Source organism: Sinocyclocheilus rhinocerous, unplaced genomic scaffold (genome assembly GCF_001515625.1).
Source record: "Sinocyclocheilus rhinocerous isolate Xijiao unplaced genomic scaffold, SAMN03320098_v1.1 scaffold5497, whole genome shotgun sequence".
Classification (NCBI taxonomy): Eukaryota; Metazoa; Chordata; class Actinopteri; order Cypriniformes; family Cyprinidae; genus Sinocyclocheilus; species Sinocyclocheilus rhinocerous.
This window is the reverse complement of record NW_015648695.1, coordinates 74,544-85,656: the sequence shown is the minus strand read 5'-3', so window position 1 is coordinate 85,656 and position 11,113 is coordinate 74,544. Positions and strand designations below refer to the sequence as shown.

At 35.6% G+C, this 11,113-nt stretch overlaps 1 protein-coding gene across 1 annotated transcript in view; it reads left to right on the top strand.

Moving 5' to 3' along the window:
* Nucleotides 1–11,113, top strand: part of LOC107710204 (vacuolar protein sorting-associated protein 8 homolog) — a gene marked incomplete at its 3' end in the record, with an annotated part of 94,487 nt that overhangs the window by 18,847 nt on the left and 64,527 nt on the right. The window contains exons 16-21 of the mRNA XM_016514944.1: nucleotides 1,101–1,175; nucleotides 5,270–5,305; nucleotides 5,395–5,485; nucleotides 5,799–5,845; nucleotides 6,371–6,460; nucleotides 7,303–7,349. Of these exons, the coding sequence (XP_016370430.1) occupies nucleotides 1,101–1,175; nucleotides 5,270–5,305; nucleotides 5,395–5,485; nucleotides 5,799–5,845; nucleotides 6,371–6,460; nucleotides 7,303–7,349 (386 nt within the window). The remainder of the gene's footprint in view (nucleotides 1–1,100; nucleotides 1,176–5,269; nucleotides 5,306–5,394; nucleotides 5,486–5,798; nucleotides 5,846–6,370; nucleotides 6,461–7,302; nucleotides 7,350–11,113) is intronic.

Sequence of the window (11,113 nt, the reverse complement as noted above, 5' to 3'; positions counted from 1 at the left end):
ATTTGGCCAATCACAACGCACTGGATAGCTGGCTAATCAGAGCACACCTCGCTTTTCAGACTGATGAGCTTTGTAAAAATCGACGCGTTTAAAAAAGGCGGGGCATAGAGGAGAAACAATAATGTACAGTATGGTGAAAATAATGTGTTTTTTGAACTTTAAACCGCATAAACACATTTCATTACACCAAATACACAAAATAATGTTCTTTTTAGCAGCATCATATGACCCCTTTAAAGAATCAACTCAAGTATGCACTATGTCATTAAATGTAAATAAATAAATAAAATTAAAATAATTTTCGTCAATTGAAATTAAGCTGAAGTAAAATAAAATGTGAATATTCGGTAAACTTTAACTTAAAAAAATTCTATGAAAATTAGACATGTTGCCTGGGCAACTAACTGAAATAAAGTAAGTTTAAGTACTAAAATGAATAAAAATGAAGCAAAATGAATGAAAGCTAAATATTAAAAGTAAAAACTAAAGGCAAAAGCACATAGCAAAATCAAAATGACAATTGAAAATATAAAAATAAGTTAAATAAAAATATTAACAAATTCTATAATAGTATATAAATAATGCTAAAATAGCACTTATAAAAAATTATACACAATTTTTTAGGTAAATGATCATTCTGTAAAATCACAGTGACTTTTGACTTTTACAGAAGCATGTATACTCCCATTTAACAATCTCAGAATGCATGGTAGGTCTGTCTTGAAAAGGCAAAAATCTCTGACAAAAAAAAATCTCTATAGTAAGAATGTCTGTATGAAGAAAATGAATACAAATTTGACTTCCATGTAGACAGGAGGAGTCATCTGAGGCCAGCCAGTATACAATTTACATCTGATACACAATGTAGATGAGGCTGAGATCAGGTTGTAAAGAGCATAGATTAAAGATTCTGAAGTCATTGTTAAGACCATTTACCTAAGCGTTATATTCATAAACACATGAAGAACCCAATGGCCAGTTCATGAGATGTAGAGGAAATATAGAAGGTTCACATTGAGTGTCTGGCATATAAAGACAATTTTTTTCCCTTGTATATAAAGGTGAAGACATTAAATCACTATTCCTCTGTACATCTTTAGGCTCTAGTTGGAGAGAAGACATGTTACCAGTCTGTTTGCAGCTATGCAGGCCAGATCATGTATCTGGGAACAAAGGTAAAGCCACTCATGATAACACTGAAGACAAGCACAAAACGGCACATAAGTATGGACTTTCTACTTTGCTAAAAGTTCAGTTCTATGCAAGCTTCCAGTATAGTATTCTCCCGTAGCACACTGTGGTAGTAACAAAGTCCTTCTGTCATATTTCTAACTGCTAATCACAGCTAATTATATTATAGTCCAGTGGCAAAAATACAATTTGATATCAAATTGTATTTCTGTAATATTTGGTTACATCATTTTAATTTCACCAACCAGGTATTGTAAAGTAAAGTATATATTTTTTTTCATGTGTGCTTTTTGCAGAATGGAAACTGCTTAGAGCAAAATGGAATACTGTTTAATAATGTTCTTTTTTTTTTAAAATTAGAGTACACTGTGCTGTGGGCAGCTACATCATTAAACAAATTCATGTACTTGGCTCTGAATTTGTATCTAATTTGACAAAATTGCAAAAATAAGGGTGCTACAGAATCTGGCACAGTCCCAGCAGTCAGCATGTGACATCATAAGAGTCTGCGGCAATGCAAGGACTAGAGCAACAGAAATGGGTTGTAATTCTCAACGTTTACTCTGAGAATATGTTTTGATCTTCTTCGTTTTGTGAGAGGTCTCTTACAATAATCGATTGAAAATGGAAGAGGGGTGACTTCTGGTCATGTCAGTTACTTTGTTTAGTTTTGTTTACTTTTACTATATAGAGTACTGTACGAAAATATCATTAAAATTGCCATTAAAGATCTATGAGTATAATGTCAACATCCAGTCTATGTTTATAATATAGAAGTTTTAGCAGCAGTATAGGACTTCATACCTTTATTATGAAACAGTGAGACGAATCCAATCCATCACACTTGGGTGAGTTGTCCATCACAAGCAACAATTTACCAGGGAAAAACATTTCTGTCCACAAACTCTAAGAAATGTTATGTTCTCTATTGTTTACATCAGATTTTGTCTGAAAGATTTACCCTCCATCATGTTTCTCCAAGAAATGATGCAATCTGTGTTCATGTTGTAGAACTGTACGTGATATTACTCTCTCACAAACAAAATGAGCTTGCCTCCAAGTAGTTTAGTCTTGAGAGATATAGCCTATTTTGTCTGTAAACCGCCAGCCTTTAGCGTTGTGATACATTTTTGACAGACAAAACTTTTAGCCAATGAGAAGATGATTTTATCAATGTGTTGGATGTTTATCTTCCACATGTGAACAGGAGTGCCATGTGAAAAACGGGCTAGGAAAAATGTTGGGTGAATCGTCTGAAACTGGCTAGTGAAAATTCCATCTTTAAAAAGCTGATTTGGTGTTGTTGGTCATGTATATTATACTGATTAAAGGAATAGTTCACCCCAAAATGAAAGTTTGCTCAAAATGTACTCACCCTCAAGCCATTCAAGATGTAGATGAGTTTGTTTCTTCATGGGCACAGATTTGGAGAAATTTTGCTTGTTCACCAATGGATCCTCTGCAGTGAATGGGTGCCGTCAGAATCCAAACAGTTGATAAAAACATCACAATGATCCACAAGTAATCCGCACGACTCCAGTCCATCAATTAACATTTTGCGAAGTGAAAAGCTGCATGTTGGTAAGAAACAAATCCATCATTAAGATGACTTTGATTTCAAACCGTTGCTTCTGGCCAAAATATGAATCCTTAATAACCCTACTTCCGGTTAAAAAATCCATCCCCTGTTGTCCTCTTGCATCAAAATCCACTGACATATTTGTTTAGAACTGTTTTGAACTGTTTTTGCTTGTAAATGGTGCTTGATTTCTCTCCTGATTAAGGCGAGACAACTTTGGCACTGGAGAAAGCACTCTTTTTAGCCAGAAGTGACAGTTTAAAGTAAAAAAACAAAAAAGTTTAATGATGGATTTATTGCTTACAAACACGCAACTTATCATTTCACAAGACATTAATTGGTGGACTGGAGTCGTGCGGATTTCTTGTTATTTTTGTGATGTTTTTATCAGCTGTTTGGACTCTCATTCTGACGGCACCCATTCCCAGAGGATCCATTGGTGAGAAAGTTATGTAATGTTAAATTTCTCCAAATGTCTGTTTCCATGAAGAAACAATCTCAACTACAGTACATCTTGGATGGCTAAGGGTGAGTACATTTTCAGCAAATTTTCATGGTTAGGTGAGGAATTCCTTTTAAAACTTTTGATCTGGACTTGATTACCAGGAATGAACTAAGCCAGTCACCATGTCACTCCATGTGTTGTCCCTGCTTAGCTTGATCCTCAATATCTGCCCTGTCAAAGACACTGAATGAACATTTACTATAGCTTTATTCTTTTTGCTCAACAGCAGAACTATCCAATAATCTTCATATTCTCATGTATTCATCTTCTTATGAAGATTTGCAATAATGAATACATGGGATTTGCAAGAGTATCTCGTAAACTCTCAGTCTGGTAGCACATGTTGGGTGGCTTGTGTTCAGCTGTAAGTTTGGCTGACTCCTCCAGCGCCCCTCTAACTGAGCTATGGCACACTCAAGTGCTATTATGCTAATCACACATCACGCATACCCTGAATATTCATTGAGGTCTGCTCTCCGTGATGTCCTCACTGAACTTCCTGTTACCTGCAGCCAGAGGGAGGGAAGGGAAGAGAAATGAAGGAGAGAGAGGCAGCTGGAGGGAGGGGGGAAAAGAAGGATTGCATTAAAATTGACTGTGGGTCATCCATTAGACATGGTAGTGGGCCAGCTCTGGGAGGTCACATTAATTCCTGTGGCCTGTATCACTTCCCCCAAGTGCTGCTTATTTAATAACTCAGCAAGTGCCTGAATAAACATCTAATGTGACCTTAGTTTTATGAATGATTCTAATTTTATGCTCTATTAATACATTTAATGGCAAATACATATATATACCTCACTGTGCTTTGTACATTTTCACTGGTCCATTCTAAATATAATAAATGTTTTAGGGGGCCTATCCATTAGGCAGTCGTGGCCTAATGGATAGAGAGTCGGACTTGGGGACACTTCATTTCCAGCGATATCGTTGACTTGATTGCAAATTATTGCAAAGATACTATTTTAACTGAACTGAGCTGGATGATGACATCACTGAATTCAATGATGAACTGCCTTTAACTGAAAAAATGAGTGTTTACTATTGTCACTTTGCATTATTGACACACTATTTTCCTAATTAATGTTGTACAGTTGCTTTGACACAATCTGTATTGTTAAAAGCGCTATATAAATAAAGGTGACTTGACTTGACTTGCAACCCGAAGGTCGCGGGTTCGAATCTCAGGTCCGGCAGGAATTGTAGGTGGAGGGAGTGAATAACCAGCGCTCTCTCCACCTTCAATACCACGACTGAGGTGAGACCCTTGAGCAAGGCACCGAACCCCCAACTGCTCCCCGGGCACCACAGCATTGGCTGCTCACTGCTCCGGGTGTGTGTTCACTTCACTTCACTGCTCTGTGTTCACACACACTTCAGTTCACTTCACTTATTAATATTATTTAAAAGTTTGGGGTCAATAAGGTGTTTAATGTGAAAAATGCATTAAAAAGTAATGTTGTAAAATATTATTACAAATTTAAATAACTTTATTATTATTAATTTAACTATCATTGTTGAAAACCGTTGTGCTGCTTAATATTTTTGTGGAAACCATGACATATTTTATTTTATTTTTTATTTTCAGGATTCTTTATTGAGTAGAACATTCAAAAGAGCAGCATTTATTTGAATGATAGTATATATTTGTTTTTTTTCTGTTCTTTTTTCCCCACCAAATGTGCCACTTGTTTAAAATCCCACCATTCCTATATCAGCCATATAGAAAATTTGGTAATGTATTTAAATCAGCACAATTTGCAATAACAATGTTTGGTTTAATACAGACAAACAAATGTTTAATTTTTGAAGATATAAATGTATTTATGTGAAGAGCAATTGAAGATATAGCAACATCCATCTGGTAAAATTGACAGTTCTGTCATTTGGCTCAAAACTCTCTTGCACTGCTCTGGGTGATCAGGCGTCCGTCCCTTATTGTTCAGCCCTGTTTCAGATTTGTTAATTGATCACTGTTTTTTTTTTTTTTGTAGTGTGTGCACATCATGACCCTGAGGAACTGGCGTGAGGTAAGGCATCATTTTATAGCACACCACAAATGTTATACCTGTGTCACAATAATGAATCTGATAGTAATGGGACTTCTGACGTCCTGCAGCGTGTGGACCATCTGTTGAAACAGGAGAAGTTCATGGAGGCTCTGTCTCTTGCCTGGTCCTTCCACGAGGGCACCGCCAAAGCTGTGCTAGGTCGGTCCTTCTGTTCACATCCACTCTAAAATCTACACTTCTGTTGAACCAAATGACTGTTACAGTACTTTCACAGTTTTTGTGAAAATGATTACAGCTTTCAGACCTCAGAGCTTTTAATTTGTAATTATGTAAGTTACAAATTATATAGTCTTTTATTTTCCAAGAACTTCAGAATTTTTGTACAAAAGTTAATCACAAAAAAAAAAAAGGATTTAGAATACTGTTTGATAGAATTAAGATTCAAATGCTCTAATGATACCACAAAATGCAGATAGTAATGTAGACCTAATGGGATGTGTTTATGTAACAGGTCTATTTGCAGACCCTGCTAAGAGAAAAGGTGTGGTTGCAGACAAGGTAAGATTCTTGTTAATGCAGTGACACTGCTGTACATACATCTTTACTTCAATTTTTTTGTTGCATCCAGTGTTACCAAACTTAGCTGAAAAAAAAAATGCAGCACCCTCTGGTTTACTTCATCTTAGTAAGGGGTTCATCTTTCAACAGGATAATGGCCTAAACCATGCCTTCAGGATATGTCATAGATGGTCTCGAAGAGTAGAATAGGATAGTAGCTTCAAATCATGAAATGGCCAGCACTGTCTCCAGAGTTAAACCTGGTTGAGCTGGTTTGGGGTTTGGGGTTTAAATCCATTGATTAAAAATATTTGAGCTTTGTTCTCTAACTGAACTAAGGATCTTATTGGAATCCCACTTCTTTATACTGTGAATTAATTTTTTTCTTATTGAGACAGTATTTGATTTTCCTGTATAACAGATTTCTAAATGAATTTATCTATCTGCAGCGCTGTAAATGAGAGTTATGATGGCTAAATTTACTTGTTGTTGTGCAAATAAACGACAAATTCTCTCTCTTCACAGATGGTGGAAATTTTGTTACAGTATGTGGATCGCTCTCTGAAAAAATGTCCAGAGCAAGGGAAAATCCAGCTGATGGAGCAACACTTCCAGGTAATGGGTCACCAATAGAATCCCTCTCAAATGGTGTTATCTTATCAATTTTCCATATTATTATTATTTAAAGATGTAGATATTTTTTAAGACAGAGCTGAAGAGTTTTTAGCATTATAGAGGCTTTTTCGAGAGGTGAGAGTGAGGAGAGCAGACTGAGAGAGCAATGCAGACAGTCTCCTTTATGCCAGTCTTTAGGCCCGCGGCATCCATTTTTAAACCGCATCTCATCATAAGGCGGAAACCACATACAATAATGGCCCACTAATGTCATCTCTCCCCTGCCTCTGGGTCTCGCTCGCTCTCCGATTTCTTTTTGCCATTAAGAAGCACTCTGTCATCACAAAAATAAGGCACTCACCATGGCCAAATGGCAGATTTAGCTCTGTATATCTAGGGCAATGTGGAATGTTATGCTGCTCTAACTGCCTGTCTGTCAGACACACTTTCACAGTCAGTTTTACCACAAGAGAAATGTGCATATTTAATACTTCACCCATATTCGATGGACTGTGGTTCTATAATAATTAGGGCTAGGATATATATCAGATAGATGAGATTCACAATATTTTCAACATTATTTGTTGCTTATTTATTGATTCTATAAATCTGCATTGTTCTAGTTCTGTAGAAATCTGTTTAGCTTTCTTCCAGGTTCTACAAACACAGATTTCTTTCTCATTTTCTAGTTTACTTTGGTAGCCCTGATGTTATTAATACATTTTATTACCATGCATTAATTAATTCTCACTATCTTTTTTTTCTTGTTCTTCTATTCCTTCAAACCCCATCACTCCATCTTTTTCTGCTCCTGCTTGTTCTTTTTCTCTTCTCCTCTGCAGGACATGGTTCCCGTCACGGTGGATTATTGTCTCCTTCTGCAGAGAACGTGAGTTTATACACACTCCTTTTCCTGCACACAATACAGTACACACACTATTTAGAATGCTGTTGTATGTGTGTACTCTGAGCCTGTTGTTTTTCTGGGAATCATCCCAGAGTTTGCAAAACAAGCCTGAAGCATTAATTAAATGTTCTGGTTTCAATATAATTTAAGCATTACATCATTTACCACTGAAAATCATTTCAGACCCTCAGTAAAAAAAAATAAATAAAAATAACACTACCATTCAAAAGTTTGGGGTTGGTAGGATTTTTAAAAATGTTTTTTACCGTCATCTGTTCACCAAGGCTGCTTTTATTTGATTAAAAATACAGTAAAAACAGTAGCGTTGTGAAATATTATTAAAGTAATTGTAATTTAAAATAACTGTTTATTGTCTGTTGCAATATTGTAAAATGTAATTTATTCCTGTGATGTCAAAGCTGAATTTTGTAGTGGCCATTACTGCAGTCTTCAGTGGCACATGATCCTTCAGAAATCATTCTAATATGCTGATTTGCTGTTCAAGAATAATTTCTTATTATTATCAGTGTTGAAAACAGCTGATTAATATTTTTCTGGAAGCCATACTTTGTCCTTGCTAAAAAAAAAAAAAAAAGTAATTCTCACTTACCCCAAACTTACTAATTGGTTACTGACCTTAATTTTATAGTTATTGTGTAATATAGTTAAGTAATATGAATGACTGGGTTACTGTTTCCTATGTTGTCCTGACTGGACTGTAAATTTTTTTATTTATGTATTTTTATTTTATTTTTTTGCACATAGCACTGGTGCTAGAGTTGGAAAGTTGTGTTACCATCTCTGAAAAAAGAACGAATATTTAATAGATCCCAAAAGGTTAAAGCGTCATAATATGAATCCATTTGAATCAAGCGGTTTTGTGACAAGATACGTTTGCTTCATATAATGAACAGATTTAATTTAGGATTTTATTTGCAAGTCTGTAATGAATGGAATTAATGATTTTGCAAGTAATTTTATTGTATTTGAATGTCAGTCATTTTAAACGTGCAATGTACAAAACAGCTTATAGACAAAAAGTTTAAAGTTAATTATGCAACTTTCGCAGACTTCTTTATGTAACAAAATATTGAGCTTTGATACCATGTATAAATAAGTGATATAAATAAGTGAAAGGAGTGATAGAAATGAGTTATAGAAATTTTTAGGGATGCACGATATTGGATTTTTGCCGATATCCGATATGCCAATAATTTTCAACTCATTTTGGCCGATAACCGATACCGATATATACTTATTTTTAATTTTGGTTAGTTTTTAACAATAACTTATTTGTTAGATTGTGATTTTTTTTTTGTTCATGTAAGCTATAGCTTTTGACCTTTAAATCAAAACATACTCATGATTTTATGGCATCAATTACTTCTTTATTTAATCAGAAACACAGTCTAAATATTATTTGTGTATTTTGCTTTCATTTTATTAGAAGTAGGACAACAGCGCCCCCTATGAAATTAAAACTTCTTTCCGAACGGGCATTAGGACCCGGGGGAGGCTGCCGCTGCTGCCACTGCACGTGCTATTACGGTTTACTCTATCACACACCGAAGGCATCATTCTGTACGTGCATTCTCAGTTTAAATGAAGCGATCCAAAACCGTGAATCTAATCATCATTCAGGCAAAACTTTGCTTCAAGAATGAGCCACACTGCTGACATGATCTAATCGCTAGCACACCCTGAGCACATGTGAGTTAATGTATTCCTCTTATCGACAAGACATATCGGCATAATTTTTCATATCGGGCCGATGCTGATATTTACATTAAAAGCCATTATCTGCCGATTCCGATATTGGTCCGATAATATCGTGCATCCCTAGAAATTTTCATAATTTTCAGGTAGTTTTGTTTTTAAGGCTTAGAATATAATTGTTTGGCTAATTCTGTTATGTTTCCAACTTGAACACATGACGTTCATATGTGACATCCATTGAAGTTTCCCAAGTGCACCTGAAGGCATCATATGCTGCGGGGTAAATGAGAGGAAAAAAATTATCACACCTGCAGGGAGTGAAAGCAGACCAATCTTTTCATAGCACTTGGGACATATATGTCGCAAAGAACAGCTCTGCCTCTTCAGTTCTGCTACTGTCAGATATATTTTGCTTTGTGTGTGTGTGTGGGAATGCTAATGAGAATCTGAAGATGGTGAGTGTGTGTATGTGCTTGGTTGTTTGTGTTTACTGAATAGCAGGTGAGAGAATGTCTTAACTCTTCTAACAATGTATTGCACAGTGGCTAGCACGTGTGTCTTTGTTTTTACACTCACAAAAGTAACCCAGCAGAGCAGAGCTTCTTAACTTGAGGAAGAAGTGTGATGAAGAGCAGATCTCTGCACCTCAATTAACCTGGCTAAAACTCCCTATCGTGTTAGCGCCACCCCCTCAGCACAATTTCAGCAGCAGCTCTCAGATCAGCGGGATGCAGCACCGCTGATCACCCTTCCCACAACCTCCAGCTGTTCCTATATTAGTCTAACCACTTTATTCAGCCACACAAAATTTATATCAGTTTTGCCAAAGGATAATCTTCCTGTTAATCATATTGAACAACACTTATTCTGAGGTGGTACTTTGATGGTATATTGTGGAAATACCACAGTGCTTTGATCTATACCATACTGAATAATATACTCCGTGGAATTGCTTGGAATGGTCAACTAGTCATCCCGCAACCGACCGATGATTAGAGTAATCCAGTGGTTCAGGATCTTGATTTTTCATTGGACATTTAGTGGTGAGCCAAGAAATGAGATGGAGGTGATTTAAATAATGAGAGAAGTTTAATTTTTGGTTGAACTTTTTTTACATAGTTTTGTTTAAGGTTTTTAAGAATGAGAGAAGTTTTAGGACAGTTATTTGTTGAATACCTATTGTCCTGTGAATACCTATATAAGTCCTGTGAATAATCCTGTTCAAGAGCTGCACTTAGTATCTTCAGCATCTCCAACACAATATTCATTAGTGTCACTCAATATCCCTCTCAGTATAGGCTAAAAATAGTTCCAATATGTTCCGCAGTTATGACAAAGCAGCTTTTTATTAACAGAAGAGAGCATTGTGCTTAAATATATGTATTAACTACAATTTGTTCTGTGATTCTAGAAGTTTTAGGAACCGTATGTTCTTTGATTACAGTAGTTGCTGATTTTTAGCTATGGATTTAATTATTGATAGTTGTGGGGGGTTTTTTTGTTTGTTTGTTTTTTATTTTATCTAGAGCCACTAATACTTTATTAGAACTTTTTAGTATTTTAATTTAGAGATAGATTAAAAATACATACATACATATACATATACATATTGCTAGGTCCATATATATTTGGACACTGACACAATTTTCATAATTTCAGCTCTGTATGCCACCAGAATAGAATTAAAATAAAACGAACAAGATAAAAAAAGAAAGTGCAGATTTTCAGGGGCTCAAATGTAATTGGACAAATAAATATAATCATATATAAAATGTTCGTTTTTAATATTTTGTTGAGAATCCTTTGCAGGCAATGACTGCCTTAAAGGGTTAGTTCAGTCAAAAATGAAAATTAGCCCATAAATTACTCACCCTCAAGTCATCCTAGGTGTATATGACTTTATTCTTTCAGACGAATCCAGTCGGAGTTATATTAAAAATTGTCTTTGATCTGTCAAGCTCTATCGTTGTACTCAGCGGGTGTTGCATTCCTTCGGTTCAAATGACGTGAAATAAAAAGCACCCTTCCAC